Here is an 18304-nt window from a genome sequence, read left to right as displayed (position 1 = left end):
CCCTCTCTGGGTAATTGAGCTCCTGGGTGCCCTGATGTGGAGAGTGGCCCGGGAGGCGTGCGGGGGGAGGTGGGGTGTAGGGCAGTGGGCAGGCCTCGATTCAAGGTTCTTATTGGACTTTAGAGCCTTTACTCGCCAAGTTAATTTCCCCAACTTGCGTATCACAGGTTAATACTGGACCCATGCATAATGATACATAATTTAAGACTTGTAAAAGCTGCCCAGGACTTGAAAGAAACACAGTCTAAGCCAGAAGCCTGTGCCTGGCATGCAAGAGCAAGTAACACAGGTAGAATTTATGTCCAAAGCCGGGGAGCCACACCCTCGTGACACCATCTCAGAGGGTGCCACGCTGTTGCAGGCCCTTCTGTCCCAGGCGGCGGCACCCGAGCCCTGCAACCATCACCCCCACTTGCCCTCAACCACCATTGGAAGGCAGTTAGTTGTTCACAGGGGGAAGTTCTTTATTCTTAACAGACCCAGGAATATCTCAAGGACTTAAAGTGACGCAACATGATCGCCCTAATGGTTTCTGAACTCTGTCTTTAAGACTTGTGGGGCCAGAACCCCACAAAACTGCCCTGGGGCACGCTTCTACTTCTGATAACCAAGCTGTCTGTTGGCATAGTTAGAGCCTGACATAGCCTGAGTCGGGAATGTTTAGCTGCTTGTGGGATGGAAAAAAAATGTTAAGAAAAATAATTGTTGTTTTTGCAAACTATCTATTTAAAAACAGAACCTCAGGAAGCAGATTTCTGTTTCAACGCTCAGATGAATCAGAGCTTACAAAGTATAAATACACATTAGCAGGAGGAGGCTTCCCATAACCCAGCGCTTGTATGTCTTCCCAGCCCCGGAACCTCTGACTCCTGCTTTTCATTCCCAGCAGAGGCAAGAAAGCAAGCCGCCATGGAAGCGGAAGTGCTGGAACCTAGCTCAGCCCGAGTTGCAAACCTCTGCAGGCCAGTGGGAGTTTTGTATTTTTTCTTTAAAAGCAACTGGTTGTTTGCCACACCCTCGCTCACTTTGGGGTCGACAGGTGTATGCCATTTGGAAATGAGGCAAACCCACAGGCTGGTTCCTTGGGCTCTTTGCTACCTAAGAAAGATTACCAAATAAGTTAACTTTGACTCACTGACCCCTCAGATCAGCCAATAAAATGAAGCGCTTACACCACAACTTGCTCAAGGGGTAGTGCAATTGATTTACTTAAAAATGATGTCAGGTGGCAATTGAGCAACAAACTGGCTTCCAGACTGCTTAATTCAGTTTAACGAGGAGGAAAAACCTTGTAATTAACGGAAGAGCTTGAATACTTTGGTGACGCTGTTTTCAAAGTCTGCCATACCTAAGCTGGGGGGGAGGAGGGGATAGCTTGCTGAAAACTATAGGTTCCCAGGCCCCGCTTAGCAAGTCAGGGGCCAGGACTGGGATTCTGCATTTAAGAGAAACACCTTTGCAAGTTCTGCTTCTCTGCTCATCATCCAGTCTCACTGGACTTTTAGTCAAGCTATACTCCCATTTTCTGTTCTAACTCTACATTGTATATATATGTCTGGAGTCCTAGGACAGTTTCCCATCCTAAAGCAACCAGCTTTGAGCTGCTGTTTTCCTGGAGTTTCATGGTATATATGTACTAATGCTGGAATTCTAGTTCATCACATTTCTGAACGGAAAATTCTTCATCTCCCAGGGCCTGATTATAGAGGGCACAGAACTTTCCAGGGAAGTGGGGGAGCGGTTCTGGGGCTCTTCTCTTGCACTTTCCTGCCCCCAGGACAACCAGGACCCCAGTGCAGGAGGCCTGCCATCTGAAGAAAGGTGACAACCGCCTTTAACAACCAAGGTCCTGGCTTTGAACTGTGTCCAGATGAGCCTGTCTCCTCCTTTCCACCACCCAGCATGTCCTGCACAGACGGCTCCTTGAAATAACAATCTCGAGATCACTCGTCTCTTAGAACAAAGAACTGCAAGAGGCTCATCAAACTTTTTTCTTGGCACACAAGCATCTGGCAACTATCCAGGGAATTTGGGGGTCCTACAGAATTCAAGTTTACAAACCACCAGAGCAAGGTAGTGTTGGAATTCAGACTTGGTCCTACTGGTCGGTCTGCTCCTCCCTCTGACCCCACCCTGCAAAGAGCTGCCCCGGGATGGGGAGCTGTCACAGGGACCACCCCACCCCGCAAAGAGCCGCCCCGGGACGGGGAGCCGGCAGGGACCAGGCTCGTCTAGGTGCTCTTCCTTGGGGCCGCCTCCCTGATGAGCCAGAACTCCGTCCCCACCCCCACTCATGCACAAGCAACAGGGACGCCTCAACCTGCCATCCATTAACCACGACACCCGCTGGGACACAGCTCCTAACCTGGTAGAAAGAGAAGGGTCCCAAGAATGAAGCAAGATCAACACCCACATGGCTTTTCCTCCGCTCAGCCTGGTGCTGCAGTTGGACGTGCACCACAAAGGCTGGATGGGGTGCCCAGCCAGAGAGCCGCGGCTGGGAGGAGGGCAAGCTGGGGCTTCCTGCGTAGAGGAGGGCACTCTTGGCAGCTCCCCGAAGCTTCTGGAAGCTGTCCACGAGCCCATCACTGGCGGCTCACCCTCCACGCAGAGGTGCCAGCAGCAGAGTCCCCCCCCACACTCCCGACACCACGTGGGCATGCCTGTTGCCCTCGGCCCAGCAGCTGCAAGTGACAGCCACGGCCCTCCTGCCTGTCACCGGCGGAAGCAGCCCAGCACTGGCATCCAGGGCTGAGCGGGAGGGAGGCCCGCGTGGGCTCACCCCCAGGAGCAAGGTGATGAACAGTGAGATGGGCCCTCACCCCGGAGCCTGGCATCACCTCCTCCCATAGGCCAGCCTGGAAGCACGAGCATGCACAAAGCCTTGAGGACGTGGTCCGCAGTGATGCCAGGACAGCCCTATTCATCCAAGTAGCCAGAGAAGCCGTGGTCCGCAGTGATGCCAGGACAGCCCTATTCATCCAAGTAGCCAGAGAAGGAAGAGAAAGCATCCTGCCTCCCTCCTAATCCCCCAGCACCGATTCCAAGCTATTTAAAACCCTCTGAGGTGGGCATCACCCCCAAATTGCTCAAAACAATTCACGTCCACACTACAGGCCATTAATCCAGTGGTGTTTATTCAAGCAGTATTCACACTCGCTATCGAATAACAAGGGCATCAAGGCCCCCAAGATGGGGCTCTCACAGCTCCAGCGTCACAGCAGCCTCTCTGGGAGGGGTTTCAAGAACTTAAGATGAAGGTGATGGCTGAAAAGGCTTGCCGTTCCCGCTCTGGGCCCCCGAGGAGTACAGCCTGCTTCTCGCATCCTCATCACCAGACAGACCCAGGCCGGCGGCAGAGGCACAGCTGGGCAGAACTATGTAAGCTCAGAAGAGGCCACACTGGTCCATGTTTTCGTACAAAAAATTTAATAAATATGACTTTTCAAAATGTATTGCCAGGAACAACACAAAGATGCAAGTTTATGTCCGTATAACACTAAGAGGACAATACAAAGGGTCTTCACGGTCTCAATGGTGAACTAACAAAATCAGTTTTGAATAAGCCTTTTTGAACTTAAACTTCATCATAGCATTTTGATTTCCTCACTTAAGGCAGGCAGTGGACTCTGTGGCAAATCTAAACAGTGATCTTACTGGACATTTTACGGTTCAAGTATTCAACTAGCTTATTAGAATACTCCCTAAATGCAGTAGATAAAAAAATCAAATGAGTCTTACATAATGAATGGTGAAAAGAAATCAGAATTTACAAAATAAGATTGGTGTGCTTCCAACTTCACACAATTAATTTGATATTTTTATTGATCTTCAACCACTCATGTTTCGGCTATGTTTAGTCACAGCTCACCTTGTTCCCTTAAACTGCTAGGCAGCAGATCATCTGCCTGTCTCTCTTCAAGTCTAAAAAAAAAAAAAAAAAAAAAACCTGTTCTAGACTAATTCTCAAACTGCCTCAGTCGGGGTTTTAAATATCTGACGTCGTACGAAAAAAAAAAAAAAATTCCACCAGTATTCCAGGCACGAAAGGCCATCCTATTGTCTTAAACTATTTTCAAACACCTTAATTTTGGCTTATAGGCAACACGTAATAAGAAAATAAGTTCAAAAAAATAAAGCCATACGCTTACAACGCTATCAAAAACCTTCAATTCTAAACACGTACATATAAATAAAAAGGAATGATGTCTTAAGGCTCTTGATTATTAAGTTAATAAATCAAATATACACAGTGATTAATAAAAAAAGAATTATTTACATAACTATACAAAATTCTACTTTTGACACATTTTTCCTCTTTAAATTCTTCATTTTACCAGCAACTGCTGACATCGAAGTCCCCCCTCCCCCAACAACAAAATACAATAAAAAAAATAAATAATAAACTCATTTGTGATAGTTGCTGTGGTTCTGAGCTGCAAAGGCACTTTTCAAATACAGAACTACTTGGACGTCATCATAAAACCAATATACAAAAACAACTCAAGAGTCAATAAATATAAATAAAAACTATGGTCCTAAGACTGCATCACCATCGGGACATCTGGCAGAAATGGAAGCTGGGCGATCTCCTGGGAGCCTGATCCGGAGGTGCGGGCAGGCGGGGGGCGGGGGGCCCGGCATTTGCATAGCTGCGGTGCGGTGCCACCCAGCCAACCACAGAAACTACCACTGCCAGTGAAAGCCAGCTTGTCAGAACTTAAATTAACACGGGACTCTACGCCCGGGACAGCGTGGGGCCGGAGCGCGGCAGTCGGGGCGGCTGCGGGAGCGGATCCCCGGGAGCCCCCGGACGGCGCCCGCCGTCTGCTATACGATGTACTCCATGCGGTTGAGGCTCTGCGCGCTCTCCAGGTCTCTGTTGTCCCGTTTGTTTGTCCAGTTGGGGTGTTTGGCCGGCGTGCCGTGGGGGGGCTTCTCCTCTCGGTCGACCAGCGTGTACGTGGCCTGCTTGGCGAAGCGCGCCTTCTGCTGGTGCTTGTCCATGTCGTCCTCCTCCACCTCCGAGTTGTGTGTCCTTATTTTGGACATTTTGGAGTTCTTGCTCTCGTAGTCCTTGATGGGGACCGTGTTCGCCCCGTGCTTCTCGATGGGGTTCTTAATCTGGTTCAGCTGCTCGCGCACGTTGTTGGTGGTGTTGTCCTCGGCGGCGGCGCGCGCGTCGCTGCCCGGCTTCCGGCGCTTGCGCACGCACCAGTAGAAGGCGGTCAGCAGGCAGCAGACCCAGGCCACGGTCAGCACGGAGCTCAGCAGCGGCACCAGGAAATCTGCGCGGCGGGGCGGCGGCGGGGGCCCGGTGAGCCACCCTGCGGCCCCGGCCCCTCCCCACCCGCACCGCCTCTCCCCGCCGGCCTCCCCGGAGAGATCAGGCCAGACGGCAGCCCAGACGGATGCCCACCTCCATGTGGGGCGGGCTGTCTGGGCCAGGGGTGGGGTGTCTGGCTGCTGAGGCAGCTCACGAGACAAGCTGGTTCTCAGAATCCTCAGAAAGAGGGCCCTGGGACGCCTGGCTGCAGCCCCCGGGGGGTCCCGTGCCGGCTACAGCACAGTGATGCTCCAGGGACCCCAGGGGCCCCCGGCTGCCCTGCAGGGCCACTGAGCCATTCAATCAAAGCCGCGCTTAGGATGCGCTGTTCCCCAACACCGGAGCACAAGGCAGGCTCCACGAAGACGTGTACTCGGGGTACGGCAACACTGCCTGGCAGCCAGAGACAGCCCGCAGGCAGGGGACGAGTCAAGCCGCCTCTGCCCACAGCCGTGGGATCCTGGCCCGGCAGCCGGCCTCTGTCTTCTCGCTAGTTAAAAATGGGAGTCCTTGAATAGGGAACCAGCAGGTAACTTCCCGCCTGGGGGTTTCCCTGGATGCGGGTTGTGCTGGTCTTACTGATGAGCTGGACAGGACGGTCCTCACAGAAAGGGACTCCTACCCCACCACCTACCTGTTCTGTTCTTCAGAGGACGCCTCTGAACTCTCACTTCCGCAACGGCAGCGATCAGCGAGCTGTTCCCATCACGTTTACTGACAAGATCTATGATTTTGTCGGTGATCTCCTTGATAGGGTTCCCATCATCCCGGATGTCTTCAGCAGACTGGAAAAAGCAGCAGCAGACCCCGGGGGTCAGGGACACTCACCAGTCACTTTTACTCAAAATTATTTGCCCATACATGTATGCCTTTCCCTGCTGGCTCAGATGGAAAAGAATCTGTCTACAATGCAGGAGAATTTCTGGGTTGGGAAGATCTGGAGAAGGAAATGGCAACCACTCCACCATTCCTGCCTAGGAAATCCTATGGACAGAGGAGCCTGGTGCCCTATGGTCCATGGGGTTGCAAAAAGTCAGACACGACTGGGCACCTAACACATGTACGTCAAGCTCTCCTTCCATGCATCTGCTCATCTGGATGCCAGCTGAGTGACCTTTGTGGGCTACTTCCAATGAAACGATTAGGTGTGAATGGGTCTCATACTCACAATGGCCACGTGTATTTCATTGTTTGCAGAAGGAGACGGCTCGCAAGCTATGTAAATCGAATATTCGGCAGAAACATTCTTCAAAATATTCAAATTCCGCAGTTCGCTGCAAATATGCTCCGTGGTGAGACCCTAGAATGATATTTTGAAATCCACACATGAGTAAGGGAGCGGAATGAAAAACGACTGCTGTTTACTTGAAAGGGAGGCTGCATGCAAGCCGAGCTTGGGTGAAGGACAAGAATCCAGGCTAAGGAAGAGATCCGAGCTCGTGATGCCTCTGCTTTAGGGCAAGCAGAGGACACACCCCACCTCTCCAGAGCCAGCCAGAAGTGTTGCATACCGGCGACATCATCTCCTTGTTGAAGGTGATGGTGATGTTGGCGCAGTTGTCCTGGTAGTAGGGGTCGGACGTGCACTTGGTCTTCATGGGCTGGAGACTTGGGGACCGGCACTCGCCCACCCCGGTGCAGGGGCGCACGAAGCATTGGCTGTCCAGGATGGGCACGCAGCTCTGCCCGCTGGGGCACTCGCCGTGCCCTCTGTGCAGCGAGCAGGGGCGGGGCCCGCACCACACCTGCGGAGGCAGACGGCGCGGCTCAGGGGGCGCCCGGCGGTCCGCGCGGCCCCGGGACGCGGGCGGCCAGGCCGCGCCTACCTTGGAGCAGGCGACCCTCCCGTGCAGGCACTGGCAAGCGTTGCAGTCGGCGTCCCACTTGGCCCCATCGGGCATCACGCTCCCCACGGTGACGCACGACCTCCCTGAAACTGAGGCGGAGACCCGTGAGTGGCAGGAGCTGCCCTTTCTGGGGATGGGCCCCCTGATTCCTCACTCCCTGCCCGGCGGGAGGTGCTGACGCCCGTCGCCCTTCGCCCCGTGACAACGCAGCTGCTCCCCAACAGGCAAATGTTCCTCCCCCTGAGCGGCCCGGCACCTGGCAACCTGACCACTTTGGTCAGTGCAGCGTCCAGGGACGGGAGTGAGCAGAGTCTTCCCTGGGAGTGAGCACGGCCCCTTAAGAGCCTGCCGTCTGCCAGGAAAAGGACACGCCCTGGGTACAGTGCCGGTCCAAAAAGAGGGGCGGGGGGTGGCATACAGAACAGAACTGGGCGCCCAGCATGGGGCATGCATCACTCTGCTTGCCCTGGGTGCCCATGAGCATCACAGCTGCTTGCTGTAGGCACAGAGGTTGGGGAGGGCTGTTACAGAGCATCATGGTGACAAAAGCTGGCTGAAACTAACAGCGACTATTTTCAAAGGACCCTCAGGTTTCCCGTTCCTGGGGGTCTCCAGTGGATGTCCTATGTTCTCTCCCTGACAGTGTCCACACATGACTAGTCAGAAAGGTGGCTGCAATGCCCGCTCAGCCCAGGGGGCCCACAGCAGCTGGACCTGGCCCCCATACCTTCCTGGCATTTGGCACCACTGTGCCCTGGGGGGCAGATACAGCGGTAACCGTTGATCTCATCCACGCAGGTCGCCCCAAAGGCACAAGGTGAAGACTGGCATTCGTTGATATCTAGGAGAGATGGAGTTCCAGTTTAGGCTCCAATGGGAGGCACCAATGCTCTTCTGATAAAACACACAGACAGGATCTGTGGGCCTAAGTATAGGCTGAGTGCATTTTCATCATGGGACCAGCACCCAAATGAAGAAATGATCATCAGTACTCCCCCCAAGTCTGCAGTCACTGCCACCAAGGGTCACCACTAGCCTGACTTCTAACAGCTGAGAATTTCTCATTCGGGGAAACGGCAATTTTTAATTAAATGCTCCTTTTCTCTGATAGTGTAATTTACAGGACAAAGGCCAGCAAAGATTTTGAAAAGGGTCAGGCTAGCAAGTATCTTTGGAAAAGGCAATGGCACCCCACTCCAGTACTCTTGCCTGGAAAATCCCATGGATGGAGGAGCCTGGTGGGCTGCAGTCCATGGGGTCGCTAAGAGTCGGGCACGACTGAGCGACTTCACTTTCACTTTTCACTTGCACACACTGGAGAAGGAAATGGCAACCCACTCCAGTGTTCTTGCCTGGAGGATCCCAGGGACGGGGGAGCCTGAGGGCTGCCGTCTGTGGGGTCGCACAGAGTCGGACACGACTGCAGTGACTTAGCAGCAAGTATCTTAGGCTTGCGGGCCTCTGTCACAACCGCTCAACTCTCGCAGCATGAAAGCAACCCTTGACAGCCCGTAGACAAGAGTGTGGCTGTGGGTCAATAAAACTTTATTTATAAAAACAGGTAGTGGGCCAGATTGGCCCCCAGGGCACAACCTGCATAACCTGCCAATCCCTGATTCAGAAACATGAAACAGATACAACGTTCCCCCACCCAGTGGAGGCCCTGGGGGCTCAGACGGTAAAGAGTCTGCCTGCAGTGTGGGAGACCTGGGTTCGATTCCTGGGTTGGGAAGACCCAAGAAGATCCTGAGTTGGGAAGACGTCCTGGAGAAGGCAACGGCAACCCACTCCAGTATTCCTGCCTGGAGAATCCCATGGAGGGAAGGGCCTGGTGGGCTACAGTCCATGGCGTCACAAAGAGTTGGTCACGACTCTGACTTCACTTTCACTTTTCTTTCCCCCACCCAGTAGTTCTTGGAGATCCAGACTTAGGGACCTCAAGGAGAACCAGTAAAACTTCAAATCATTATTGAGGGAGAAGAACACACACAAAGAAGCACAACTGATGTATCACCTTTTTTTTTTTTTTTTTGGGCAAAACGAAGGGCATGTAAAAAAGTAGGGAAAAGGCTCAGAATAAACTGTAAACTTCCTAAAAAACTGCATTTCCTGACCTCATTTTGTTTGAATCATTTCAGTGGGGCCTGATCAAGCCCTTCCTGTGGCTGAGGTCTGTCCCCCACCAGCATGGCTGTGGCTGTGCATCCCTGCCCATCACTTCATGTCATCACAGGGAGGAGCCTCAGAGTCGATTAACCATCAGACGCTGTGGCCGAGGCTCTCTCCCCAAGAACGAGGCAGGCTGTGCCCCCAGGGAAGGGCCAGGTGGCCCGTGGGAGGGAGAGTCCAGCCAGGGGCATCTTACTCCCAGGTAGAAGCAGGAGATTATTTGTCAAGGCTGCTTAGAACCATGGCCATCACTGTTTGAAAGATAAAAACTCTTGGACTAAGGGGTGGGGTGGGGAGAAACCAGTCAGAGGTGATCCTTACTTATTCTGCAGTCGGGCCCAGCGAAGCCGGGGGCGCATTCACAGCGGTACCAGTTCTCACCGTCCACGCACGTGCCGCTGTTGTAACTACGAGAGCAAGGGCCCCTTGGTTACCACCTCCCAGTCTGCCCCTGCCCCCACCAAAGGTGGCCCCGCGCCGGTTATGATGGGCAGCTCTCAGCCCTGCCCACCCGCACCAACGCCTGGGTCCCACCAGAGCGTCCAATTCACAGTTCCTGGCTGCAGGAGCGCCAGTCGCGTCCCAGGCACTGAACCCTCCCTGGTGATTGCTGTGTCCAGCCAAGTCTAAGCATCACTGCTCTAAATGCGGACACCATCTGACTAAGGTGTGGCCCACGGACTAGCATGAAGGGCATGGCCTGGGGGCTTGTCAGAAAAAAGGAATCTGCAGCAACCCCCAGCCCTCCTGAATCAGAAGCTGGATTTTACACAAGAGGCCCAGGAGAGGCCCACACCTGTCACAGCCAACAAGTGCCTGCCTAACAGGTCACCATGCTTACCAGGGATGAGGACTGCAGTCATTGGTGTCTGCAAAGTAAAAAAAAAAAAAAAAAAAAGGAAAAAATTTAAAAAACTTAACAGCGAAGTCGTCTTAGCCCTAAGTGAAAACACCTGTGATTTCCAGGCTACCCAAACGATAAGGCTGTCATTAACGCCAGCAGAAGGAGCTTCAGACCCCTGCTCAATTGGAACCAGGCCCACATCACACTTTGCTTCAGTCACCGTGGGACACTGGTACAGAGGAAGAGGCCCCGGGCGGGCTGGGCAGGGGGCTGTGAGAATGGCTCTTGGTCAGACCAGGGCCGGGAAGCAAGCCGCCATCTGTGTCCACTTATCTCGTGGGTGACTTTCTCATGCCCGGGGCAGGGCTGCCTGCCATCAAGGCCTTAGAACAGGCCCAGGCGATGCACATCACACAGCTCCGCTTCTGCTTTCCATCGCCAGCCCCGGGTGTCAGGGCGGGCCCTTGCAGAGCTCGGGGTCAGGGGGTCACTCACTCTGCGTGCAGATGGGCCCCTCCCAGCCTTCCTTGCAGACACACGTGAAGGACTCGCCGTTGACCACGCAGGTGCCCCCGTTGTGGCAGGGGCTGGGCAGGCAGCTGCTGTTCCGGGCTGCGAGACAAGACCACGCTCCCTGAGGCTCTGGAGACCTCGCGAGGAGCAGAACAGGGGCCCCGGAGAGCGGTCCCAGGCACTCGGCTGCCCGGCGCGCCCACGCCCGCGGGGGCGGAACGTACCTATGTTGCAGGTTGTGCCTTCCCAGCCTCCGGGGCACATGCACTTGAAAGCGTCCCCCTCGTCATAGCAGGTGCCTCCGTTATTGCACGTGGCCTCGTCACACTGGCTGTCCCCTGTATGAGGAGATTGGTGTGGGCCCAGGCCGCCCCCCGCCCCTGACACAGGCCAGGGTCCCCGCCAGCTCCCACTTACGTGAGTGGCACGTCTTGCCTTTCCACCCGTTCTTACAGTCGCAGTAAAAGTCACTGACCAGGTCGCGACAGGAGCCGCCGTTGTGGCAGGGGTTCTGGCTGCAGTCGTTAATGTCTGCAGGGAGAGCAGACACCCGCTGAAGACACTCCCAGGCCCTTCAACGCCCCATGACGTGTGAGAGGTGTGCCTCTCCACCTTCACCCCATTTTCCACTCCCAGTTCAAAAACCAGCACAGCCAACCCAGGACTTTGGCAGGCTCAGCCTTTCCCAGGAAAAAAGGAGCCTAGGACAAGCCATGCAAGTTGAGCTCAGAATGGGCGGAAAAGATGACCCCTTTCTTTGTAAGCTGGGATGTCTAGCGTCCTAATTCCAGGGGCTAATTCTCAAAGCATCTCCACAGAAGCTCCCTCCCACGGGCTGGCATGAGCACCATCGACTGCTAACAGCACACAGGCTCTCCTGTCCCAGGGCAGGAGCTGCTGGGGCCTGGCTTCCAGACATTCTCACTAAAAGGAAAGGCCTGCCGGGCTGCCTCTGCCCCCCACGCCCAGCGCTGCCTCCCCAGGGAGCCTGACGCACTGGTCTCGCAGTGGGCCCCCTCCCAGCCGCCGCTGCAGATACACGTGTAGGAGTTGACGCCGTCGATGCAGGTGCCGCCGTTTCTACAGGGGTTGCTCTCACAGTCGTTAATGTCTGCAGAAGGAGGGGCACAGAACCTGGGTGAACGCGGGACAAGCGAGGCCACCGCCAGCACTCGCCTAGGAGTTCCCAGCTCCTCCCGAGAAGAGCCACCCAACACCGCCACGCTGAACTCCATCAGGACTGTCCCGGAACCTGACAGGCAGCTGGGGAAGCAGGCGCCTCCAAAGGGCAACCTGTCCATTCAGTGAGAGTCAGGAAGAAACTGCTACGGAAGGCGGACCACCCTATCGATGAAGGTTTCAGCACCTTCTGAAACAAACGTGCTGGAGACCAGAGGTGTCAGTGATCTCACTTGAACGCCACCTCGGTCTTGGACCCCCGATGGGTCTCACTTAGAAGGATCCAGGCCCCATCCCCACCCCACGGCTAGGCCAGGCAGGGTGGGGTGCTCGCCCCCGGCCCTGACGCCACGCGGTCTTACTTTCATGGCAGTACGTTCCGGTGAAGCCTTTGTTACAGTCACAGGTGAACTTGCCTCCCGACTGACTCTTGCACTTCCCGTGGGGGCCGCAGACATTGGAGGAGATGTAGCGCACTCCTTCCGGCGTGTCATTGGAGGCCATGGCCACTGTGCAGCTGTCAATCACTGCAAGACAGACCTGGGCTCAGCGCCCCGCCAGGGACCCGGCGTTCCCGAACCCAGGACCCACACCGCCTGCTCTCCCAGAAGCAAGTGCCCTTGGCTGCTGCGGTAAGAAGCCACAGGGCACCTCGGGGGCCAAGATGGCAAAAAAATGTGCTGCGTGCACTGTGCCAGGTAAAGCCGACACTCCATGCAGAGTTTTTTTTTTTTGAGGCATTTTCTCCCTGTGGAGCCAAGAAGCTCATGCATGCAGGCCCTGTCCACCCTTCCGGCTACATCTGCCAATTCTTCTGGAAGCTGGCTGAGGAGGAGGAACGGCTTTCCGCTCCACTCAGTGGCACACGCGGCGGCAGAACAGACTCACAGAACCTATGGGCTGAGCCACCTCACACAGCCAAAGGCGCTAGTTACATCTAAGTGAATTAAAGTTAGGTACATCAGGGTTTCTACTTGCCCTGATCGCTCTCTACATGCCCTGGACCACACGTAGCCTGAGGCTCTTGTACCAGCCGGTGCAGAGACCACCAAGGCAGAAGGCTCTGCTGAAATGGGTGCCCCAGGGAAAGTCTGGGCTTGCAGACCAGCCTGTCCCAGGACGGGATGCTAAATGAACTTCCCTCTCTCCCCAGGCTACTTGCAGGCATGGTCCCCCCACTGGCGGCCTGGATAGATTGTTTCCACGTGTTCTGGCTTCCCTCCAAAGGGGCTATCAATCTACACTCCCCTCGAGTGTCCCAGGGCAGTGACAAATGGCCAGAGAGGAGGAGGGGCCTGGCAGAGGAGCCAGGGCTCAGCAGGGCGGGCGGTACCTTCGCAGGGGGTGGTGCGGCAGTGGTCTTTAAGGTGGGAGCAGTTCTTGCCTTCATAGTCCTCAGGACACTTGCAGAAATAGTCGCTGGCGCGGTTGTAGCATTGGGCGCCGTGCTGGCAGGGATTGGGCTCACAATAATCGATGTCCAGCTGTGAGGACCAGGGCCCGGGCAGGGAGCAAAGTAAAGCAAAGGCGTGATTATGACTCCTCTGGGGCAGCGGCCCCCGGAGTGTGACCCTTCCAACTGCTTCTGTCAGGGGGACACGCAGCAGGATTTACAGCTGTGTCCCAGACACTGTCCAGGTAAGCGTTCAAAAAAACAGGGCAGAGCGGGAGAGCACTGGGTCTGGGGTGAAACTGACAAAAAGACACTGACAGGCTGGTGGGGGCAGGACGGAGGTTCACGAGGGGGAGGACGTGTGTCCTCACGGCTGGTTCACACTGCTGTACGGCAGACACCGACACATCGCACAAGCAATTATCCTCCAGTGAGAAATAGAGAGATCAACAGTCACCCGGAAGACAATCACTCAGCATCCTCCCTTCACGGCTTATAGCAAGAGGAGGCTCCAGCCAGTGTCGGGGGACGGGGGCAGAGGAGGGGACGCCTCTGAAGACCTGGCCATCCGCGCTCCAGCCTAGCTCACCTGGCAGAGGTTCCCAGAGAAACCAGTGGGACACAGACACTGGAATCTGTTGACCTCATTCTGACAGTGACCCCCGTTGAGACAGGGGTTGCTGGCGCACTCATCGATGTCTGTCTCACAGTGGTCGCCTGCATAGCCAGGTGGACAGATACAGCGATAACCATTAACCAAATCCTGGAGAAGGAGAAGGAGGGGGAGAAACACATGCATTTGTTCTAGGTGCTGCACAAACGCGGGGCTTCGGTGGTTCAGGGTCGCTGTTTCCGTTCAGCCGATTCACTGAAAAAGAGGCCACGCCTCTCCAAACGTGTGAGAGGAATTTCTATGCGCATGCTGTCAAGATGATTCCCGGGAGAGAGGCTGGGGTAACGTGAGCCCGGGTGAAGCGTCCAGAGCCCCACTTTTCACCTGCAGTTTAAAATCTCCCAGGGTCAGAGCTTTCCCGGGGTCCCATCAATCTTAAGGCTTGTTGTCAATCACTAAGGTTTGGATTGAAGCAAAGATTTACATACCTGACAGGTGGCATCATTCTGACACTGGCCAACGCAGTCATTAATATCTAAAAAATAAACAAGTCATCACATCAGAGGGGCAATTTACATTGAAATTGGGCTTAATTGAAAAGCCTTCTGCTCTCAGGACAGATTAGAAACCTCCAAGCAGATTTCCTGTGAGCTTCCTGTGAGAGAAGGTTATTACTGGGTGGGAACACTCCCCAGTTCTTCCAGACTGAGCTGCTGTAACTTCACATCATTGTTTTAACCACCTTATCAGTGTACGGCCGTTTTACCAGCTAATGAGCCCGATAACAAGTATGTTTTCACCGAACACTCCCTCTCCAAAAACATTCCCTCTGTAAGGTTTTCCTTCTATTCCTCAAGTCTTAAACCTGGAGCCTGAGTACACATAGCTGGCCAACACCTTGGACACCCTGGCGTCGTGAAAATCAAAGTGCCGAGAGCTCACTCACTTATGTCACAGTTTTGGCCCATCCAGCCTGGGAGGCAGTCGCAGTAGTAGCTGGCAATCAGATTCTTACAGGATCGGGCGTTTACACAAGGTTTGGCCTCGCATTCATTTGCATCTAAAGGAAAGAGGATGGACAGTGAGAAATAGGGTTCCACCCCACCCCCACAAAAAAACCACCAACAGCTTGTCTGAAGTGAGGCATTTCAATAAGCTCGCTAAATAAGAGATACTATCTGGAACATCTGAATCCTCCTAGCCATAACCCAATAAGGCACGCTAACTGATAACTTCCCAGCTGCTGTGAACAGCCAGCCCCAACCGCCCGGCAGAGAGCACCAAGCACTTCGGTGCAGAACCCAGCGTAGCCTAGTTGCTGGGATTTAAAAGTGGCAGAAAGAATGCGGACAGCTCATTCCTCATGAGATCATCCCCGTTTGGAACCCAGCTGAACACTTCTCGGACAGACGATTGACATGGTTCGAGGAATCCCACGACTTTCCCACAGGGCCTCCGAGAGCCAGGCCATTTGCATACGCGTGATTTCTCCCAGGCTCGCTGGCACGACCCTCGATAATAAACGACTTCTCGGGAGGGATGGCGCGGAACTGGCACTGCCGGTCACATGCATCTCCCCTAGCAGCTCAGAGGACTCACGCTAACCCTGGTGCGGGAGTTCTCTTACCTAACTGGCACGTTTTGCCAGTCCACTGGGGCGGGCACAAGCACTTAAACCCGTTCACCAAGTCCTGGCAGGTGCCCCCGTGGGAACAGTTATTTGGAGAACAGTCATCAATGTCTGTTGACAGAGAGAGGAGAGGGTTGGCAGCTTAACCTCAGTCCATTGACAATCAGGTAGTTTACCCCCACCCCTCACGTGAGGGACCTTCACTTAAGAGCCAGGCGCCTGCTACAAGTGACAGCCACGATGACGGTAAGGCCCGATTTCAGCTTTAAATCCCTCACTGGCCCAGTTCATCTAATCCCCGACCTAAGCGGGCAGGAGAGCCGGCTGGATCCCGGGGCGTCAGCCCTTGGTAATTTGGGACACCATCTCTGAAGAAACGTTTCATCGCAGCTCAGGGATTGCTAAGGAGTGGTAAGGATAAATAACTTTCTTCACTGGTGAGAAAACATCACATTCTTATCTGCTCACAGAGTTCTCCCAAAATAACATGCCTGGGGTACCCAGCCTCCCACTTCCGCACTGGACTCCAGGGCCTTTGGAGGGGTGGTCTCCCGCACACTCAGGAGGTGGCAGGCTCTCCCTGTGAGCCTGCTTGCTGAGCCTGCATGCCCCAGGAGACGGGAAGAGAGGAAGCCACCCTTCTCTGTTGCAACAGGGCACGGCTGGCAGCAACCAGAGTCCCACAGGCGGTGGGCGGGGGCAACCGCAAGCCCGGAACCAAATCCTTAACTGCGTCGCCTCCTGCTATCAGGAGTAGATGACAGTGGCCCTCAGGCCTGGCAACACCCCCACCTCCAAGGGAAACGGCAGGACCCACACGTCTGTAACTTGGTAGCCCTGGTCCCTCTTGGAAAATGTTTGTCCCCACAGTGAGCTTCAGTAGTGACAACCTGCCCCACAGGTGGCGTCTGCAGGACTTCGAGGAGAACCACGGCCCCCAGGATTCAACCTAGAGGAGGCGGGCCTCCGGGGGCCATGCAGAGGGAGCAGCTTTCCCGGAGAGCCTCTTCCCGCCAGAGCAGCACGTGCTGACTCAGGGGGCTGCCTCAGACAGGGGAGCCTGGGGACTTCCCCGGGGCAGGGCCTCGGAGCACGTCTGATCCCTCCCACGGAGACGACGCGGGGCCTCGACAGTCCTGCATCTCGACACAGTGACCCATGGCCCCACACCGAGAAAGGACGCAGGTCAAAGCCCGGACTTACTCGTGGAGCACGTGGGGCCAGTCCAGCCCGGAGAACACTCACACTCGAACCCCAGGGAGGTCTCCTTGCAGCTGCCTCTGTTGTGGCAGGGATCAGAGAGGCAGGCGTGCTCCGCTGTGGACACCAGAGGGCCGTCAGCATGGGACGCCCACCAAGAGGCTACCGGACGCGAGCCCCCCCGCCGACCCCACCCACAGCCCACCCCTGGGCCACCAGCTCGAGCTTGTTCAAGAAATGATGCGTATACACTAACATGTGTAAATATACAGCCAAAGGGAATTTGCTGAATGACTCAGGGAAATCAAACTGGGGCTCTGTAATAACCTAGAGGGGTGGAAACAGGTGGGAGGGAGATTCAAGAGGCAGAGGACATAGGTCCACCTGTGTTAACACACGTACAACATATCAATTCATGTTGATGTATGACAAATCAAGTCAATGCTGTAAACCAATCATCAATTAAAAATAAATAAATCTTAAAAAAAAAGAAATGAAAGCAAGTGTGGGACACAACCCCGCTGTGTCTGGGGAAAAAGAAGTCACCTTTCTCGCTAAGCTCTCTGGTCACCTTTCTCCCAGCTTCTGACTGGGAGCTGGGTCACTACCCTGCACACACCGCCCCGAGGCCATCAGCCACACCCAGAACACTTGGGCAACTGGAGGGAGGTTTCAGAGAGCCACAGAGCTGCTGGGAGCACAGGTCTTAACCCCGAGGTCAGTTTCACCGTTCCCAAGTCTCTAAGGGTATTTGAGATGAGCGGACAGAAAGAGTAGAAAAGGGGCTCTCTCTGCGCCTAGACCACTTACCGATTTCACAGTTGGGCCCGGAGTACCCTTCGGGGCAGGAACACTGGTATTTGTCAGGCCCTGTGTTGCTACAAGTTCCCCCATTGAGACACGGCTGATGGGTACCACAGTAGTTGAGATCTGCCAAAAAGACCCCAAAGAAGTCTCTCAAAGATCAGAGAGGCTGCCCACCTGCTGCATTCCTAGACCCACTCCTCTTTACAAGCTAAAACCGAGAGAAACAGACCCAAATTCACAGCGTTAAAGGCAAGCTCAAGCAGATTCGGAATAAAAGCCCCAACAAACAGAAGTAAAGGAGAGTGGACCCCCTGTCCCCGCGCCCGGGAGGCCCCTCTGTCGCAGAGCTGGCCGCCCCCGTCCCCCTGCCCGGGACGCACCTCCGTCGCAGAGCTGGCCGCCCCCGTCCCCCTGCCCGGGACGCACCTCCGTTGCAGAGCTGGCCACCCCCGTCCCCGCGCCCGGTACGCACCTCTGTCGCAGAGCTGGCCGCCCCTGTCCCCGCGCCCGGGACTCACCCTTGTCGCAGAGCTGGCCGCCCCAGTTGGTCTCGCAGAGGCACTGCCAAGGTTCGTTGCACGTGCCGTGGACGCAGCCGGGGTGCGGGATGCACTTGTCGCAGTAGAGGCCCTGCCAGCCGTACTGACACCTGTGGACACACAGCGCCAGCCCTTACCCTCCAGAGCCGGCGGGGGGAGCCGAGCCGGAAAACAGGCGCTCGAAGCCCAGGCTCGCCAGTTCTGGTGACCGCCCGTCCAGGGGTTCCCTCTGAACAAACGTTTT

At 55.1% G+C, this 18304-nt stretch overlaps 1 protein-coding gene across 1 annotated transcript in view; it reads right to left on the bottom strand.

Annotated features, from left to right (window-relative positions):
• Positions 1–3116: 3116 nt before the first annotated feature.
• The window catches only part of JAG1 (jagged canonical Notch ligand 1), a 35257-nt gene continuing 20069 nt past the window's right edge, over positions 3117–18304 (bottom strand). Inside the window, exons 6-26 of the mRNA XM_043478905.1 lie at positions 18040–18170; positions 17525–17644; positions 16718–16831; positions 15512–15625; positions 14831–14944; positions 14373–14419; positions 13861–14034; positions 13212–13362; positions 12241–12405; positions 11697–11810; positions 11117–11230; positions 10924–11037; positions 10682–10798; positions 10184–10211; positions 9664–9749; positions 7901–8014; positions 7153–7262; positions 6838–7071; positions 6495–6626; positions 5961–6111; positions 3117–5288 (exon numbers count right to left, since the gene is read on the bottom strand). Coding sequence (XP_043334840.1) covers positions 4831–5288; positions 5961–6111; positions 6495–6626; positions 6838–7071; positions 7153–7262; positions 7901–8014; positions 9664–9749; positions 10184–10211; positions 10682–10798; positions 10924–11037; positions 11117–11230; positions 11697–11810; positions 12241–12405; positions 13212–13362; positions 13861–14034; positions 14373–14419; positions 14831–14944; positions 15512–15625; positions 16718–16831; positions 17525–17644; positions 18040–18170 — 2902 coding nt within the window. The 3' untranslated portion in view covers positions 3117–4830. The remainder of the gene's footprint in view (positions 5289–5960; positions 6112–6494; positions 6627–6837; positions 7072–7152; positions 7263–7900; positions 8015–9663; positions 9750–10183; positions 10212–10681; positions 10799–10923; positions 11038–11116; positions 11231–11696; positions 11811–12240; positions 12406–13211; positions 13363–13860; positions 14035–14372; positions 14420–14830; positions 14945–15511; positions 15626–16717; positions 16832–17524; positions 17645–18039; positions 18171–18304) is intronic.

Source organism: Cervus canadensis, chromosome 10 (genome assembly GCF_019320065.1).
Source record: "Cervus canadensis isolate Bull #8, Minnesota chromosome 10, ASM1932006v1, whole genome shotgun sequence".
In the NCBI taxonomy this organism is placed as follows: domain Eukaryota; kingdom Metazoa; phylum Chordata; class Mammalia; order Artiodactyla; family Cervidae; genus Cervus; species Cervus canadensis.
Note: the sequence above shows the minus strand (reverse complement) of the source record. Positions and strands in the feature narration are given on the sequence as shown.